Genomic DNA, 20550 nt, shown 5'->3' on the forward strand with positions numbered 1-20550 from the left:
TATTTTGTATTAATTATGAAAGATTGATATAATCAGGGACGGAAATTCAGGCTGAAAAAAACTTAGCTGTGCATATTAGACCTGGAATTATTTTATCTTATAACACCTGAAAGTATTTTTTCCTCACATTTATTTCAGTTATTTGATAGGAATTGATCTTTTATTGTATTTTCTGTGAAGTACTTTGAATTGCCATGGGTATAAATTATTTTCAAAAAATCAACTTTTCCTTGCTTTGATACACTAGGATCAGTCATTACATTATCCCATTGCAGAAAAGTGTCCTCAATTCCAAGGTCAAACCCCCCCCCCAAAAAAACAGACATACACACTCATCCCCAAACACACACACACGTGTGCACACACATGCAAGCTTCCCCTGTCACCACAGAGAAAGTCCATTACTGCCAGGTAATGACTAAATGTCACAATATCAGGATGTCATAAAGCTCTGGAGTGGTCTAATGGGTTTTGTTCAGGTTGAGGTGACACGTGCACACTCCCACACGCACTTGTGCCGTCACGCACTTTTCCAGGAAACAATCTCCCAACACGCTTGATGATGGCGTTTACTCATCAGCAAACATGTTTCAAGAGTTGATGCAATTTGTGTTAGGAAGCATGTTACGAGAATCATCTGTCACTTTTGTTTGAAATCAGAGAACTGGCATTACCTTTCATGCCCCTAAGTATGGGAGTACAAAGTTGTACATATTTTAATGAACTTAAAGTAATAATAGTGTGCATAACAGCTTCAACATTTAAGTTGTTTCTGTTCGACTATGGCTTTGATTTGCCGACTTTAATGGCCTAATATATTGTTAAACTAGCTTAGAAACAGCTCATGCGGTGGTAAAATTAGTGAGTAGGCAAATATCACTGTAGGTGAGTTGGGGTCTTGTTCAAACTCCAAGGTCATCAGACAAGGTTTAATAATGGTCATCATCTGTGGACTTGGAATACTAATGCTAGAAATGAAGCTAACAACAAAGCAATCCACTCTTATCTGTGTGTTCCTTTGTCTTTGCTGTATTGGCACATAACTCCTTCGTAATATGAGTTCAGCTGTTCACCTACTTTACGCAGGGGCAACGAGCGGACAGTGCCTCAGAGATTGGAAAATCCAGTCATCTAAATTTCTGATGTGCCGGATATTAATCAGATGGTTGAATGCCTGGTCGGGAGCTGTCAGTCAATCCTCGCTGCCCTCTGTGCACTGCAGGGCTGTGACGTCAAAGGTTGGTCACAGATACAAGCAGAGTGGCAAAAAGAGGTTGCTGGCAGTCGCCATGCAAAGATGCCTTAGGGTGAGGCAGATGGGTGAGCCAACGCTTATAAAAGTATCACGTGTGCTTCGTGTGTTGCCTCAGTGGTGGAGAAAAGGAGGAAAGAGAAAAAAAAAAACATCTGCTCTGGTTTGAATATCTTCATTTAGCATCATTTTGTAACCATTCAGTATTACCAAAAGACTCTTTCTATTCCTATTGTTTAGTATTGTCAACTCACTTGTAGTCATTAGTTACTTCTGCAAGTGGTACAAATGTAAATGAAAGCTTTCGTTTCCAAAGCCATTATACAATGATCTGGCAATTGAAGTGACACTTCACATACTAAATATAATGAACACACAAGCCCGATTGGATGCAGGACGACTACTAATCGAATCTTCAGTTTGTGGCCTTGTGAGTGTTTTTAGAAGCTGCAGTCTGTGAGGTTAGTTGTTTACCACGTTGTTAGTTTTGTGTTAGTTCTCCATGATCCTGTTTTCATTTTGTATCTCTGTATTTGACTGTCCTGATCAATAAGTCGTTGAAAGTGCATTAGTAGCTGCCCCGGCCTCCCTTCACTTGAGCGGCAGTATATCTGTATGGCGTATTCCTAGTGATAGCGCTCAACTCAAAAAAACATATAAATTGGTACAATCTTTAGGTAAGCTACCGGGGTGTTGTTTATTTCACCATAGAGCATTGCAGTACTGCTTATTATTCCTTGTGGGCCAATTGTGTTTTGTGTATGAAACATGGATGGATAAATTATGTATGTGTGTCCTGGTACATGTTTTGGGGATATTGATTAAAAGATCAAGAGGAGCTGATTAGCATTTGTTGACATTGATGTAAGAATCAATCACTGAAACTACCCAAGGTGGACCAATTTGGGCTTATCAGTCACTGACTGCTAAATTTAGATGAGAGAAGGTGACGTAGCAGCAGAGGCCGTCCTTCAACTTGTTCCGAAGTAAGAGTAACGATAAGCAATTTTTTTGATTCTCACTGTTCTTTTATTTATTAGCAGCATTACTTGACTTCATTTTACTTGGTATGTGTAAAAGCCCGTAAAATGTTGCATTCCATCAAACAATGGTTACCAGTAAGTGAATTCAGAAAAACAGCAGAGCCACACTTACCGATGCACATTCAGCCGTTATTTCTTTGTCATAAGAACAATTTGATTTGATGTTTTTTTTTTTTTTTTGGCAGGCTGAAGCACAGTAATGCTATTTCAATTCATCTCAAACAAATATGTCAAGGTATTGCTGTATATTTAAGGTTGATTTTGCCACGAGAGATGGTTCGTGCGTGTGACTATTCCACAAACGTCATCCTTCTCCCAAAGCGAGTGCGTGCGTCACCGTGGTGTGATGTATTTGTATTGCAAGCACGACTGACCGACTTTTCTTCTTTTATCTTCTCTTCTCCAGTCTTCGGGTACCAGTGTGGTGGTGGACATTGCAGTGATGGGTGAGGCCCATGGATTGATATCAGACTTGCTGGCAGACCCCTCGCTGCCCCCTAACACCTGCAGCTCTTTAAAGGCTGTCAGCAGCCTCCTCAGCACTCAGATTATCCTCCAGCCACTCCATCGGCCTCACATGCCACTGGTCACACACGCCTGCTCCGACTCAGAGGACGGGCCTGATAAAGTAGAAAGACTGGCCATTCCAAAGGTGAATGTTTTTTTCTTACCATCTCTATGCTTATGTCCCCCTGCTGTCCAAATTAAGAACCCTGATATAATGTCAGGGACCGCCTTTCACCCCAACTGTGCGTTCTTTTGTGACAGTGAACACAACCCTCACGAGCACACACCCAAAATGTACATTAGCAACTACATACCAGGCTAAAATAACATTAAAGTCAACAATAATAAAGTTACACTGATGTCCATACTGTCCATGTTTTTGGATTGTGGGAGGAAGACAGGTCCCCACAGAGAACACAAATATACTGAGAACATAAAAACTCGGCACAGCCCATTAAAAAAAACAAAACTTGTCGTTTTTGTTGTTGTTGCATAGCCTACATTGATATGCATACGTCAGGCCCTCTTTGCTGACATAGCATTGAGCTGTAATGTAACTAAACAATGATGCACGTGCCTCTGAAGGGCTTTTTAATGTTTTACAAGGCCAGCGCTTCAAAATGTATGCAAGCACTTTAGGCGGCAAGGAAACTAAATAAAGCGTATGATGCAAGGCAAGAACGGCCTACCGGGAAAGTAGCTTTAACACTGCATGAATGCACACAAACATGGAGCTCAATGAAATGCTGGCTCACTGACAGTATATGCGGGTTCTCATTTAGCAAGGGGTAAATTGATAATTAAGATCACTACTGCTGCTCTGTTGAATGAAACTGCCTTGAGGAGAGCGCTTTGTTAACTTGATTTAGCTATTCCCTGTGTTTATAAAGGAAGCAGGACAATATTGTAAGAGGACAATATTGTTCAGGGCTTTAGTGCTATTAAAGAGGATGTTAAGTCTAAAATGCTCTTTACAATATTATCTTCGAAATCCACCACCTTTTTTTTCACATTTGGAATCTATAAATGTTACGTGTGTATGTGTTTTGGCAAGACGTTTAAGAGTGTTGTGGTTGCTTCATTGTTTTGTAATGTTTGTGTAGTTGTAGCATATAACTCAACATGATTTTCAGAGCAGCTCATGTAATATTGTTCTTTCTTTTAATCACTAAATTACCAACAATAATTGGTGAATAAAAAGTAATTGGGGAAAATTGTTATGTAATACACTTTATTGTAAAAAAATAAATAAAAATCAAATTCAATTAATTCATGAAAGAATCAATAGAATAATTGATTCTATTCGATAGGGAGAGCCATACTAGTTTTTGAGTGTTCAACTTTTGAGGTATTACTGTATTTGTCTTTTGTGCATTGGCAGCGTATCAGGCGAAGCCTTCCCCCAGGGTTGTTGCGGAGAATCTCATCAACATGGACCACGACCACGTCAGCCACTGGGCTACCTGCCATAGAGCCCGGTCCTGTACGAAGAGACCGCTCAGCTAGCATCAAATACACCACAGAAAGGTAATGCCATCATTCCATGTAATTGTGGGATGGGATTAATGATTGATGTTTCTGGGTTTTTTTTTTTTTTACCCTCATTAATTCAGTGAATCATGGAGAAACTCAGTCATGTCAACCATCTCCAAAAGCCGCTCCATGTCTGCCTCCTGTGCTGCATCCATCACATTGAACCACTTCTACAGCAAACCGCTGAGCAAACCAGGTGGGTGAAAAGGTCAAGCTATAAGAATAAGTAGTGGAAAATTTGCAATGACACTGTTGAATGAAAGGATTAGGATTTCTCTTTGTTTTAAATACTGTCTGGACACATTGTATGTATTTGGACACGTCTCATAATCAGTCACAAACAGTTTGGGAGGTCTTCCTTTTCCAGCATGACTGTGGCTGGATGCACAAAAGCAATGTCAATAAAGGCAAGGTCACTAGCTGACTTTGGTGTGGAGGATCTTTAAAGCCTTGATATTAAACCAATCAAATAGGTTTGGGATGAACAAAAACCTTTGTTCAAGCCAGAACCTCTCATCTAATAACAGCGATATTTGAGCACATCTGCTCTTCTGGTTGAATGGAGAAAATTCCATTCCTTACAAGGCTTCTGTGTCAGCAGCAAGTGCCCACTTGTCTTTGTAGTGTCACATAAAGTTGGTTAATCTCTCCTACAGGTTTCACCCGCTCCAACGTATCACCTCTGGGCTCTCCATGTCCATCACCCCCTGCCCAGGGAAGTCCCGTCTCCAGCCCAACTATCAAGACATGTTTAGTTCAGCTTCCCGAGATTGCTGGGCCACTGACAGAGCAGAGCCGTGGCTGTGTGGCTTCCAAGAGTCACCACCGAGCCTTAACTCACAGCCAGAGCGCCCCAAGCTCCACCACCCCTCATTGGCGACCTCCATCACTCTGTAGCAGGTAAACAATATTTGCCACATTAATTGTCTTCCAAGATTATTGGGACAGTGAGTCCAATTCCTTTCTATTTTCACTTTCTTTATTTTTTATTTTTTGTGTCACCTAATACTACTGGTCAATGTTTTAAAATAAAAATAAAATGATTATTTTATTGCAAGTTTACATTACATGAGATTATGTCCATGACATAACTTAAAAATATCTTTTGCTCTGTATTTTTATTTTTACATTATTTCAATGTTGACATACATGGTGCATCAAAAGATGAACATATACAATTCGGTATATCTAAATGAGAATACTATAACAGTCTGTGAGGAAATGAGTCACTCAAAGAGGACAGGAAATGAGTCATTAATCACAGAATGATCATGATCAAATAATGTGCATCCTCTGCTCTCATCATCAGCTGCGGCAGGCCGTTCAACAATCGACTGAACAACGGGGTAGAATCCATTGTCAAGGTAGACCGACTACGCCGTCCAGGTAAACAGACCTATGCTTGCATACATTTCAGATACATTTGGCTATTCTGCACAAGACGATGGTCATTGCTTTTTTTTTAATACAAACAAACGAGTCTCCTTAAACTTAGCTCCTGCATCTAGGATCAGTGGGAAACACAAACCCGTTTAACTTGATGAGGAATCCTCACGCAGATTATTCAGAGTATTTCTGCTCTTAAAAAGTTTGTAAGGAGACTATTAATATGACTCCTGTTAAGTCGTTTTATTACGCCAGTGCTGACTGCGATATTCCGTGTTCCCGTCAGATGAGCGTGCGGTTGCCTCATCGGACTACGACAGCACCTATGACAGCACTTATGAGACCAACCACAGTGACAGCAGCGACTTTGCACAGAATGAGGAAGACGCCGAAGCAGGCAAGAAGACGTCGGAGCTAAGAGAAGGCTGCCGGGACTATCCGTCAGAGAGCATCCTTCTGCATCCCCTCCTGCCGTCCCCTGAGGTTGGCAAACAGGTTTTATATGGTAGTGAGACAAAAACATGTTTCATTTCATTTGATGACTCGAGTTAGTTAAGGGTAGCTCAGTGGTCTGGTGGTCAACATGTCTGTCTCACAAGTCTGTGGTTCAGGGTTCAAATCTCGGCTCCAGCCTTTCCGTGTGTGGTTTGCATGTTTTGCCTGTGGTGGCATGGGATGTCTTCGCTAACTTTGGCTTCCTCTCTCATAGCACAAACATACATGTTAGGTTAATTAAAGACTAAATTGCCCATAAGTGCCAATATGGTTGTTTGTATGTGGCTTACGATTGGCTCGCGACCAGTTCAGGGTGTGCTCTCACCGAAAGAGAAGCAAGTTTCCTGGGTTTACTATGAATTCTTTATACATTTTCCTACTTTTGTTGTTGTTTTTGTTGATTAAATTTGAAATTCACGCCAAAAGGCATTACTGTAGCAATCAATACAGCCATAACTTCATTTTGCACATGTTGTGTAGTGAGTCATAACCTTGAGACATTTTTGCCTCAGGAAGTATTTGAATATTTCCTGGCTGTTCGGCTTCGGCAACAAACACTGGGCATCTGTTTGCTGCAATAGCTACAAGGCTCATTGATTTAGGACAGGCGGAAGTGTCAGCTAAGGCAAATATTTATCCCAAAAGTTAGACTGGAGTCTTCAAGTGCTTCGCTCCCACCAAGCATGCTCTCGCTGTTGCTGTTGATAGTTTACACTGTAGGACAGTGAATTTACTTTGCAAATTTATTGGTTTATATTCACGCTGGTGCCTGGAAAGCTGTGACGTCATACTCGTAGATAATCACATTTTATCCTGCTGACCATCTAAGCAACGTAGAACAGTTCACATAGAAAATTATTATTATGTAGGACCAATGGTCAAGTATGTTTGAGTTGTAAATTCATTTATTCGTTTTTTTTTTTAATGATTTTGCTTTCAACACACAGAGCAAGCTAATTCTGGCCCCGGAGCCACTGGTGATGCCCGGCTTGGAACCTCTCATGAGTCAACTCAACAAATGGAATTTTCCAATTTTCAATCTTGTGGAGAGGACTCACGGAAAAACAGGTTGCATTCTCAGCCAGGTAAGAATAATTTAGCTTTCTGGAGTCTTTGTGCAATTTATTTTATAGGAACATATCAACACATAGACAGAAATATGTAATGTGTATATAGGTTGAAAAGGATGCTTACAAATACACACCAAAATGTGTTTTAAATATGACCGTTTAATTTTTTTAAATACACTGAAAACTTGCCGAAGATAATGGTAACTAACAAAACACATGCTTATTTTTTTAATATAATGCTGTAAAGTTCCACAAAGTGATTCTGCAAACTGCCGCCACAGTCATTCACATATCGATAAATATAAAACTCTCTGTCAGCGTCAATCAAAATGGACGATGATAACCGTTTGCAAAGAGCTTCAGTAAGTTTTTTTTTAGGATGAAACTTAACAACAAATCCTCTGTAAAAATTGCTTACTTTAGTGAACCTAATTTGTTTGTGTGTGTGTGTTTGTTTGTGTGTGTTTGTGTGCAATGTCCCAGGTGTCTTACAGGCTCTTTGAAGACACGGGCCTGTTTGAGACCTTCAAGATTCCTGTGGCAGAGTTCATGAACTACTTTCACGCTTTGGAGAATGGATATAGAGATATCCCGTGTGAGTAGACGTTCCTATTTAATTATTGCCAACATTGTTTTAATTGCTTTCTCTGTGAAAAAACAAACAAACACTTAAAGAGCAGTTGGGATCTTGCAAAAATAATGAGCCAAGTGGCTGAAGCAGGGATGACAATTTATGACGCTCATCACAGTCATATTAGAACTATCAAGTGTTTATTTTATTTTTTTAAATAAAATTGAACTGTGAGCACTCAGTAGTAGAAACAAATGTGAATACTCAGAATGGGGCCAGTTGAGAGGCTGTGCAGGTTGTAGCTCCAGTTTGTACATGATGCATTGACTGCCCTCTGCTGCTCATGATAGATCACAACAGGATCCATGCCACCGATGTGCTGCATGCAGTTTGGTACCTCACCACGCAACCTGTGCCCACCCTCCCCACGCTCCTGACTGAGAACGGCATACACAATGGTGAAAAGCATTTCTTGATTGTGACTAATTACCATCCACTTTTCCATGCGCTGTCTTAAGAGCTGCATTTTCCTTTTTTTTTTTTTCTACCCGTAGACCCGGCAAATGGCATAACCCCTGGTACTACGGCCTTTCTGTCATCCAAGATGCAGTCCTTGCTGGAGGAAGGCTATGGCTCCTTGTCTGGCCTAATTCCGGGTCTGGAACTGATGGCCTTGTATGTAGCTGCCGCCATGCACGATTACGACCATCCCGGAAGAACCAATGCCTTCCTAGTAGCAACCAGTGCACCACAGGTAAATGATTAGGGGATACTGAAGTATCATTTTTCGCTTTGGATGAAGAAAAGTAAAAATGGTTATATTTTCCCCACTGTAGGCTCTCCTATATAATGACCGTTCTGTCTTGGAAAACCACCACGCTGCTTCAGCATGGAACCTCTTCATGTCTCGTCCGGAGTACAACTTCCTGGTTAACCTTGAACATGTTGAGTTCAAACGCTTCCGATTCCTTGTCATTGAAGCCATCTTGGCTACCGACTTAAAAAAGCACTTTGACTTCCTTGCAGAGTTTAATGCCAAGGTAAAACAAGACAATTCGCAAAATTCTATCAATTCTATATCTTTTCTTAATTGTCTGTGTAATGTTGTTTCTGTCCAGATAGTCCCTAATAAATTGCGAGACATTCTTCATTCTTCCTATACCATACATGCTGTCTGTTTCCTGTACATGTGCCCAGGTGGGTGACGAAGGGATGTCTGGTATTGACTGGACAAACGAAAATGACCGATTGCTGGTTTGCCAGATGTGCATCAAGCTCGCTGATGTCAATGGACCGCTGAAGTGTAAGGAGCTGCACTTGCAATGGACTGAGGGGATCGTCAATGAGTTCTACGAACAAGTATGATTCTAAATCTCTGTCACATTATTTAGCTATAGATCAGAGACAGAAAACTCTTCAGATTAAAAGTGGGGGCTGCCAGTCAGGGTTACAGGGAACTAAGTTGAGCAAACAGCTCCGTAGCCTCCCGCCTAGAGAGAGGAGTTTTGAGAATATTTACGAAATGTATGGTAAATGCTGTTAGTTGGTCAGATCAATATTGTGTCCCTTTGAACTTGTATGTGCAAATTCATTCACTGGACACTTCATTAAGTACACAATATGATGTCATCCATTATATTTTTGTACACTTTACTTTGAAAAACAAACAAACAAACAAACAAACAAACAAACAAACAAACAAACAAAAAGCCTTTAACATATACTAGATACAACCTGTAGTTTTTATTGGCAGGCATAATGTTTTTTTTTTACAAACATAATTCTGAAATATTTTTAAATGAGCTTTTTTATGTTAACGAAAATCGTGCATCTTAGTAAAGGGAGAATTTCAGGTACAGGTTTTGTATTAGATATCAGTAGATTAAACCGCAAGTCAGCTAAGCAGTGCACAGTGAGTGCACATGCATTCTTAAAATTGCTCCATGTGAGTGTGTGAAAGTGCTTAAGAGCTGCACTTGAACAGAAAGAGAAAATGCACCTGCTTGCTCAAGAGTTTATTCAATTCTATTTTTGATTCATAAGCCTGGCAACAAATCCTTCTGTCAACCAGCAATTGTTATGATTGGTTGGACCGCTGAAGATAGTCAAGTCCATTGGAGAGATATATTAGAATATTGCAAACAGAAAAGCGAGAATGATTTTTTGGAACACAGTATATTCTTGCAAAAAAAGAAATAAATGCAGCTTTTGTTCACTGTAAACTGCCTAAAATAAATAACTGTCATGAATGAGTGGAGCAGGGCGATCAAATGCAGCTTGGACCAGGGTTTATTGAAGGGAAGGGAGGTGGGCGAACAAAGACACAAGCGGGACTCACGGACAGCAGACAGAAAAAAGAAGTCCACTCGGACATGGAACAGATTCTGACCGTTAGCCTCCACACAAGACCAGGGGAAAATGGAGGAGCAGGACAGGAACACTAGGCAGAAAGCTATAGTAGACACTGAGAGAAAGAAACACATGGCCAGGGTTTAAATACATCAGATAACAAGAGGAAGCCGTTGACAGACATTACAGTAATAAAGGGGTGTGGCTGAGGGAAGTTGCTGGCCGAACGTCCTCTGGCATGGACGTGACAATAACAGGTTTGGTGCAGTAGTCAATCAATTGACCAATGAGGGAAAATTATGCAAAGTGCAGCAAAGATCAGAGATGAAGATGTCATGATGAGGAGCGACGGGCGGTCAACTAGTTAGCATGTCCGCCTCATAGTGCAAAGACTGGGGTTTCTTTTCCAGCTCCTTCCTGTAGTGTTTGCATGTTCTTCCTGTGCCTACATATATTTTCTCCGGTTTCGTTCACATTCCCAAAGCATGCATGGTAGGCAGGTTCAAATGGTCAGGATCGCTTCAGTTTCCTACAGAACGTGCTGATGAGTTGATCATTTGAATGAGGTAGGGAGAGGATATGGCTCTAGTGCAGTGGTTCTTAACCTGGATTCATTATTTTGATTAGCTTCATAATGTCTTTTGGATGCTATTCTACGATTAACCTGGGTTCGATGGAACCCTTGGGGTTCAGTGAGTCGGTCTCAGGGGTTCGACAGAGGAGGTCCAAACAAACCTGATTTAGTGTAAATCCTGATTTGGCAATATGTAATTTGTTGTGAGTTCATGCATTGTGTTGGTTTTGTTCTTGAACAAAGTGTCATGCACGGCTCATTTTGTGCACCAGTAAAAAATATCTGTTTTGAATAAAAAAAAAAAAAAAAAAAATCTGTGAATGTGTTAAGAACCACTGCTCAATTTCGAATTGGCTCCATCTAGTGGAAAGCTGGTGGATTTATGGACGAGGACCATCTTCCTCGAGGGGGCGTCTTACCCCACAGTGGTGGCTTATGGTTATGTTCTTTCTTTCTTTCTTTCTTTCTTTCTTTCTTTCTTTCTTTCTTTCTTTCTTTCTTTCTTTCTTTCTTTCTTTCTTTCTTTCTTTCTTTCTTTCTTTCTTTCTTTCTTTCTTTCTTTCTTTCTTTCTTTCTTTCTTTCTTTCTTTCTTTCTTTCTTCCACAACCTATGGCAAATGCAATTTTGAAATAATGCTCTGCAATGCTCTTTAACATGCAACTCTATTCATGAGGTATTAAAATATAATTTTGTGTTTTAGTTTTTCAAAAATGCAGCTCTTATATGAACCATGTGTGCGTGCATTGCTGGCTTCCAGGTTTTCAGTTGCCATAGCAATCAGAGCTCTTTTCCACATTAATTGCATTTGTACTCACTGACGTAAAAAAATAAACCCTTAACACGAGTACCACAAATTGACTCAAAGTGAAACATGGAACCACAAAATAATGTCACATTAAGATGAGACTTGAAGAATATTGTAAATTTGAAATAAAACAGGGCGGCTGGGTGGAGCACTGGGTAGCACATCCGCCTCACAGTTAGGAGGGTGCAGGTTCGATTGGATGGTGGAGTTTGCCTGTCCCCCGCCTACTGCCCTATGACGGCTGGGATAGGCTCCAGCACGCCCGTGGGGACAAAGCGGTACAGAAAATGGATGGATGGATGGAAATAAAACAAAGTTCATATGGGAAATCTGTTCCATGCAATCATCTTAGCTATGTGATCTACCCATTGTTCAGTTATGCCTTTGTTGACTCAGTACAAAAACAGGAAAAACACAAACAATAAACATCGCAAGGACAATGGAGGAACCAGATGTCGTTTTTTTTAAGTTTGTCTTTATCATAAATCCTGTCAACTAATAATTTATGTGATTCAACCTATCGCAATTGGTATGTAGGGGTATTTGGTGAGCGGACTCGAGACTCTTTCCATTTAAACTCGTTGATGAGCTCGCCAATCAGTTATAGGTTCCTCTAATGGATACTTGACCTACTTTAAAAGACTGCAGTCAGTGGTGCTGTACAAGACTACCTAATGTTCCCCGCTAGTGCAAATCAGCAGAGCAGTGTAAATCCAAACATGTTAATTTATTAAGATGTATTAGTATGTGTTATTCCACAGCTTTACACGAAACAATTAGTTGGATATACACACTGCAGTTTTAAAATGTAAAACATTCTGGTGTTGGGGGGGCTCGTGAATTTATTAATCAATACTAAAGCAAACCCCCAACACCCGCTTTGAAATTATTTGTATTTGGGTTTCATCAGGATCAAACAATGCATTAAAAACTTTTTTTTGTGTTGTATAATTTTGGGTACTGTTATTAGGAAATTGTTTGAAAAACATAAAACGTAATGAATAAAAAAAAAAACAATGATTTAATAAAATATCTTTTATTTATTTTCTCCATCAATGTATGTCCATTGTTTTAACTTTGAGATAATTAGAACACTGTAGAGCAGACTATGCTTTTTCTTGTTAATACAAAAGGGCTTCTTCAGAAAAGGTGTGTCAGAGTCATTTTTGTCACAGGTCACATTATGGTTATTGTTTCATTAGGATTGTGAACGCTTTATGTTTTCACATACACACAACAAATTGAATGGAATTGGAATCATTGGAAATTTTGTGATGTAGCCTATAGTGTGCACAATTGAAACCCTAGAAACAATTAAGTGTTGTTTATGGTTAGACAAGGTATACATTTCTGTACCTTATCCTTTGCACGTAAAGATACAAACAAGTACTCAGCTGACATGAACGCCTTTTAAAAGAGCCCACTGTTGGACGGAATGTGGTTTTGACTGAACCTAGAGTAATACAAGTTTGCACCTTTCTAGGGGGATGAAGAAGCAAGCCTGGGCCTTCCCATTAGCCCGTTCATGGACCGCTCAGCACCACAGCTTGCTAAACTACAAGAATCATTCATCACTCATATAGTGGGACCCCTTTGTTCCTCGTACGATTCGGCCGCTCTGATGCCCGGTGAGTGGGTTGACCTGCCCGAGGGGCAGGTGGAGCAAGAAGAAGCAAACGAGGGTCACGATATAGAGGAGGATGAACAGGGAGATTTGGGTGAGGAGCATACATCCCCTGGTTCGGACTTCTCCCGTATGTACACCTCTCGTTTTATTCACGTACCTCTCTCATGTGCTTGTTGTGCCTTCCAGTTATTCCGTTGCAAGTTTTCAATTACTGCCTTGGCATTCAACTATTGACTGCTGGATTGTATTATTGCAATCAATTTACTCGTCTATCTAATTGTGTAGGAAATTAAATTAACCAGGTCACAATTGCGCTAGTGTTTTTATTTAAAGCTCGGGAACATCCATTTTCTATTTTGCTTATCATTATTAGGGTCACGGGTGGTGCAGGAGACTGTATCTGGCTGTCAGCCAATCATATGGACAAACAAGGATTTACACTCTATTTGCGCCTATGGACCATTTAGAGTCTTCTCTCTAGTCGTCTCCCCCTCTGGTTCCACAAGTTGCTACAGTAGATAGTTGTACAGAGGAACGTGCAATTGTTAGGAAGAACCACATTTCAAATTAGCTTAAGCGAGAATTCATTTCAATGTTTGATTGAAAAATATCTTTCCATAAAACCGTGTAAACTGGTTTCTGGAACAAAGAAAAGGGCGGGCACTGGTGTACTGTGTTGAAAAAATGACATTGTCAGTAAAACATCAATGACATCAGTTTTTGATCAACTGTAGCTCGACTGTTTATCATATTAAGCTTTATTCCTAAAATCAATTTTTACTGTACTACATCAAGGGTATTTGGTTCCACTATGTCAAATGTATTTTTCTAGTTACGGTCATAGACATGTGTTGATCGATATAAAGGAAAAGTCATTGGAATTGCATTTTCTGAACCTTGTGTCATGTCTTACAGAGAGGCATAAGACAAAGAAGGAAAGCAGGAGGAAAGTGTTCTGCCAGATTACGCAGCACCTTCTGGAGAACCACGAAATGTGGAAGAGAGTCATTGCTGCAGAAGTTCAGGAGGACACTTTGAAAGAGGACTCAAATGGTCTTAGCACCTCCACTGACCCAATCACAGCCATTAATGAGGAAGAGGAGGAACAAGCAAGCAAAGAGGAGGAAGATTTGACTGAATGCTTTGAGAAAAGCGAAGAGGTGCCACCTGGAGAAGACGAGGACGGCCTCTCACTTTCCGAGACGTCGGGCGGGAAAGAGGAAGAATCCGAGTGACAATATGAACAATGGCCTCCTTCTAAACCAGGAATTTATTTAACGTTGTCTGTTTGCTCTCCTAACTCTTAATATGGTAGCCAGCACATCACTTTGACACAACACTGTAGCAGATATTTTGGGTAATTTGTGCCTAACAAAAAAAAAAAACAGGGTTTCTGTCCAAAATATTTTGGAGGAGCTGAGAAGTGACCTCGGTGGACAAGGAGAGAAAAAAGAAACGCTTTATTTATTTGATCCATGTTATCCAGTCCTTATCTAGCCTACCTTTTTTCCTATATATGCACAACGATACATTTTCACAAAATTCCTCCATCAATCAAATCGAGCAGTGGCGTGCCAAGCACAGTGGATCGTCGTGACGAGTGCATGAGAATTAAGTTTAGTATTGACCAGCTGAAGTAATTCTGCTGCCGTTCACAATTTCCTCACTGGGGTGGGTGAGTGGATGCCCCTCCCTTAGGTGGATGCCCAGTCCCAGATGACCCTTCCCCCACCATCACTACCACCACCCAACCTCCTCTTTGCTTCTGAGTAGACTTCCCCTTGTAGACAATGGGATAAAAGCCAGGGAAAAAGGTGTTTCCACTGAAGCTTGGCAATGTGGAAATATGTATTACAAAAAAAAAGGGGTTGAACATCACACGTGCGTACATAGACTGAATTTTTATATGCACATACAGTTCTACAGGACAAACATGTTTTTTTTTATACAAAATAGGATGTTCATCAAAGACCCCTCTAAAAGCTTTACCTCCCATCAAAGAAAAATGATGCATGTTTCCTCCCACAGCACACTAACACATTGAAAGGTCACACATCTCAGGAAGGAAGACTTACTTTCCAACAACTTCTTGTCTGCTTTAAATGATTTATTTTCATTATTATTCATTTCATTTATGACCATGTCCATACATGTTATTCACTTTAGAACAAAACCCATAACAGAAACAAGATAAATGATCATATACTTAATAGTAATTATAGTTCTTCCTTCTGGTTCCTAAACAAATTGTCGCTAGGCTTTTCTGTTTATACCTTAGCATGCTAATTAAAACATTTATGAATGGCGCAATATATTGAACAGGGACAAAATTGCTGGTACCCTTCCACCAACAAAAAACAGACAGTAGTCACTGAAATGAAAGCAACAAATGAATATTTTTGGCAGGTTAGCTCAGGAGCGATTGATGACGTTCCACCGTATAAAATGTTTTTTGTTCGTTTTTTTCCCTGCTGTCTCATAATTTACTTTATAACTATAAAGTAGCAAAAAGCTAGCGGCGGCTGAAGACCTCTGCCTGGTACTGTATGTCAGGGTGCTTTGTGGCAAATCCAAATGTCACACCTACCATACTGTATGTTTGATTGGAGCTGAAGGTTTATGCAACCATCATCTATACTGCTTATCATATTCACAATCCCGAGGGGGTGGAGCCTATCCCAGGGGATATAGTGAGAGGCAGGGTACACTACCCTGCAGTGATTACCTGTCAATCACAAGACCAGCACATAGAGAGCATTCACATTTCACACAAGTGTTAACATTCATGTTTTTGGAAGGCGCACAATTGGGGAAATTGGCTGTTACCTCAGGATGTGAGATTAACGTTTTAAGATTTAACTTGTGACGATCTTGGTAGACCCACTTGAAACAGTTATATAACACAGATACAGTATGAGTATGTTCTGATGCTTTGAAGCAGACTGGCTATCAATTATTTATCAATTTTTCCTTTGCTGAAATCTTTCCCCTCGCCAAAGTGGTTATCAATTTATGAAAGACTTTCCATTCAGCAATATGGGCAGGTTCTACATCACTCAGGGTCAACAAGCCATATTATCAAATATGAGTCAACTTGATTGAATGATCCGATCCCTTTGAAGTTCATGAAAATGAAAAGTTGTATTTGTCAGCTTCAGTGTAATTGTTTCATCAATGTGAAACGCTGATGGAAACAATGGAGGAACTACTCAACGTCACAATTCAAACAGCTTAATTGCAACCTCTTAAAGGTCAATAAGTTCAAGACTTCAGCTCTGCAATAATCACAGTACTAAGCTTACAAAATGCCCTAAGTAACAAAAAGTGCTCTCAGTCTTTTCATGAACAGTGATTGCCTTGCAATTGTATTTTTTTTTTTTATCTCCAAGATATGTTGGGAACTATTTGATGACAAACCATAGCAGCTATCAGAAAAGCCAGAGAGCTGAGTTGATATGTAATGTAACCATTAAATCAGCAGCACACTGCATCCTCTCTTACCTTAATATTTTGTCCAGGTGAAAAGTTACTGAAAACACTGCTTTTAAAATCACACACTTAGGAAAATAGTTAGCCAATGAGATTTTAAGACTAAAAATAAAAATCCATTCAACAGGTATGTTTTTGGAAAGTGAACTGCTCTACCGTGACCCAATTACTTAAGTCAATTAGTCTTTCTCCACCGTTAATACTTTCTAATTCATGAGCTGGATCCATTGCACAGTTCTTAACATGCCCATTGTGCGAAAGAGAGCTAAGCTGTCTAACACATTGCCCCTGACTGCCTATTCCCAAGGCTTGACAATTCGTTTTTGTTGTTGTTTTTTTTAAACCAAATCTCTGTCTAGAGAAAGCTGACTGTCCATGTTTAAGTTTCAAAGGAAACAGATGTGTTTTATTGAGAAGACCCAGAAACAAACAACATAAAAAAGGAATGCAACTTGGCAAAAGAAAAATGCCGCGTGATACGTACGTATATTTCAGGTGTCCAGATTCTGTGCCAACATGACTGGGTGTCATTGTATCACAAGCATATGCAGCAACAGCCATCGACAGACCTTCCAATAACATGAGTTATCATGTTTAGAATGAAAATGTAACTTTTTTTTTTTTTGGCTGTATTTTTAAAACTCACTGACTAATCAGACTGCTGTGTAAGCGTGCTGCCTCCCATGTAGATTGAATACAAGAATATGAGCTCCAAGCTCTGTGCACTGTATATATCCTTCTCACTGTGCAATATATTAATGCCTCACTTTGCAATCTAATGTGCATATTATCGTCATGGCACTGTTTCATCAAGTGTGCCACTTGTTTCCCCCCCCCCTCCCCCAAAGCCCCTGTTTCTTGTGGGCTCAAGTTGGTCTGATCTGCCTCACAAACTGTGCACTACCCAGAACACTTAAAAAAAAGCTGTGACATACTTTGCTGTTGTTGACGAATTGGTTCAAAATGTTCTTGCATGTTTCTCACTACGTTGCTGTGATACTTTGGAGGCAGAACGAGCCAGCTCATCCACGTTGCCTCATTCAGGCCGAAGAAGATTATAGTGTGAATGCTAACATCTACAGTCTTACAAGAGCCTTCCATTTGCCACATTTTTTTTAATTACCATTAGAGTATAAGGCAACCATCCTTATGTTTTTCCATGTGTTCAAATGACTTCTTATTTAGAAAAGAGTAGAAATAACTTGGTACCACAGGTATGAGACAGTGGCTGGCTATTTTAAATTAAGTTACATGAAAAGCTGAATTATGCAGGACAAGGGAATATCAGTGCAATGATAAAGGGAAACAAATAGTTCAACTATGATGTTAAAGATATAATGTAACAAATATAAAGTTGCAGTGTTAGAAGAAAAAGCTGGAATTTTATGAGCATGAAGTTGCAATATTATGATAAAAAGCTATATAAGAAGAGGTGTAATGAAGGATTACTGCTGTAATGTGAGAAAGGGTCACCATGTTATGAGAGTAGCAATACAAAATAAGCGTCGCCCAAAAGAAATGTAGCTAATATTAAGTGAATAAAATTGTAATGTTGCAGTGATATCAAAATGGATTAAGAATGTTACGAGAAAAAAAGTAATGTTAAGTGAATAATAAATTTATCATCGTTGAAAACGTGTAGTACTGCAAGGATTAAATGATAATATTACCAGAAAACGGCAGAAGATTCCAAAAATAAAATCATATTTTCAGAGTAAAGGTGTAGTGTCTCAAAAATTAAATTACATGAGAATAAATGTCTTAAGACTAAAATAAAAATAAACAAAACTAGTAAATATTTATTCTATTTAACATTACTTTTTACTTAACAGCCCAAAGATGACAGCATGCCTTGAGCTCATTCAGTCACCTAACAAAGACAAAACCAAATACTGTCTGAATTCTAAATGTTTTGTCCGTGTTCATCTTAATTGATAAAGTACATGCACTTAAAGTTGTGCGACGTCTGAAAATATGATTTATAATTTTGTGCTACACATAGCTGTGTACTACATCGTGCATACAAGAATGGAATTCCGATTTAGTTTCCTAAAAGACAATTTGCTTGTAAATTCTTGTGGGAATGTGTTAAATGTGTCAAATTTGGCAATATTCTTCTTTGGTGCTTAACATAAAATTGCTCCTGGCTCTAATGAATAGGAAAACAAAAACTCAATTGCTTTTTGATTGTTACATGTGCCAGTCTTCTTTAATCTGCTGTTGAAATGTTCACACTACTAAACTACTTCCACTTACTAAGTTATTGATTTTCTTTGGAATTAATTAGAAGAAGGAGATTGCCGCACACCTGATCAGAAACCCCAAAGAGCTGTAGAGCTGTATTTTTATTTTTTGGGGTGATTTGCATACAGCGACCCGTAAAAAGGAGTGTATTTCATTTGGCTTCTGTTCTGTCAGTGTAATCCAGACGCAATGAAGTGCACAAAAATTACTGTGATAAAATAGGGGTGTGTTCTATTCTCAGAGCAAAATCCAGTCTTTGTTTGGTGTTTATAGATATTGTTGTTTTTAACTGTTTGTTGTGCCATACCATGTTCATATGACTTGTATGAATGCTACATTGTTTGTTGAAACCAAAACAAACATTTCAATGCGGCTGGTTATGTTTGTGTTTCTCTGATCTCCTATAGCAGGCACTTGCACTCACAATACACACACGTAGCAATACTTACAGGATGGGGAAGCTGTCTGATGTACCTGTATTTGTTTCATTGGAATATAGAATTTTATTCCTTGATCTTGTTTGACTTTGTATCGAAACAAAAACTATATATATACTGTACATATTGAAAAGGTATTCTATATCAAAAAACATTTTAGAAAAATGTTTATTTTTACTGTTTTTTGTAATTTAGACACAATACTGTAGCTCCTCTATTGCCAGACTTACTGGAAGTGCCTCTTCAAAATGTATTACAAAGTAACTATACAATATTAAAGGATTATTAGACCATGTCACTAGAAAAGCAGTGTTGATGTTGTAATGTGACTATTGTTGAATTACATGATTTATAAATACTGCAAGTGCCTTGGTCCTGTTTCCATAATAATACACAGTTGACATGATATTTTTTTTAAACAGTCAACTTGAATGTGCTCCACCATAATACCTGATGCTGTATAATAATGACAATACAGGAGTAGAGTATCATGTGGTTATGCGTATTCCATTGTAGATAATGTATCACCTATCAATAATTTTCAATATGGTGAAACCCCAAACTTACAAAGTCTCTGCAGTGATACAATATTAGTTCAATCATTTTATTAAATACAGGAGTATCATGTGGTTATGCGTATTCCATTATCGATAATGTATCATCTATCAATAATTTTCAATATGGTGAAACCCCAAACTTACAAAGTCTCTGCAGTTATACAATATTAGTTCAATCATTTTATTAAAATATATAAAAACAAGACTCAAAGGGAAGCAGTCAAGTAGAAATGGAAGCATTAAGAACATTTCACAAGACCTCAATCTACTTAAAGTACTTATATATATATATTTATATATATATTTATATATATATATACATATACATAATCATTGGGTGTGGAGAAAGTATGATTTTCCGTTTTCCACTTGTTTAGTAAGGGGACATTAGCTGTTTTCCATTTTAAGATGCAAACTTTCCAACTAGGTGACTAAAAACAACACATTTGCATGCTTTCATCAATTCAGTTAACAGTGGCGTCTCTTTTGTTGTAGTGCATGATAATGCCTGCTTAAATGAATGGAAGGTAGCGTTGTGTTTGTCATATGATATTACAAATGAGCTAATCACATGAAACATACTTTTTGTAGGCCAGACAGACCCATGGTC

The 20550-nt window shown here is 39.0% G+C and overlaps 1 protein-coding gene across 2 annotated transcripts in view; it reads left to right on the top strand.

The window, feature by feature from the left end:
* Positions 1–19768, top strand: part of pde3a (phosphodiesterase 3A, cGMP-inhibited) — a 31646-nt gene extending 11878 nt beyond the window's left edge. The window contains exons 2-15 of one of the 2 annotated variants that reach the window (XM_085917011.1): positions 2702–2947; positions 4184–4329; positions 4416–4531; positions 4992–5235; positions 5645–5721; positions 6008–6204; positions 7164–7301; positions 7770–7881; positions 8208–8315; positions 8412–8611; positions 8694–8897; positions 9055–9216; positions 13070–13340; positions 14129–19768. In XM_085917011.1, the coding sequence (XP_085773137.1) occupies positions 2702–2947; positions 4184–4329; positions 4416–4531; positions 4992–5235; positions 5645–5721; positions 6008–6204; positions 7164–7301; positions 7770–7881; positions 8208–8315; positions 8412–8611; positions 8694–8897; positions 9055–9216; positions 13070–13340; positions 14129–14448 (2541 nt within the window). In that variant the 3' untranslated portion in view covers positions 14449–19768. The remainder of the gene's footprint in view (positions 1–2701; positions 2948–4183; positions 4330–4415; positions 4532–4991; positions 5236–5644; positions 5722–6007; positions 6205–7163; positions 7302–7769; positions 7882–8207; positions 8316–8411; positions 8612–8693; positions 8898–9054; positions 9217–13069; positions 13341–14128) is intronic. The other variant, XM_085917012.1, reaches the window with a different exon arrangement.
* Positions 19769–20550: the final 782 nt, after the last annotated feature.

Source organism: Syngnathus leptorhynchus, chromosome 7 (assembly GCF_054491065.1).
Source record: "Syngnathus leptorhynchus isolate UIUO chromosome 7, UIUO_Slep, whole genome shotgun sequence".
Lineage (NCBI taxonomy): Eukaryota > Metazoa > Chordata > Actinopteri > Syngnathiformes > Syngnathidae > Syngnathus > Syngnathus leptorhynchus.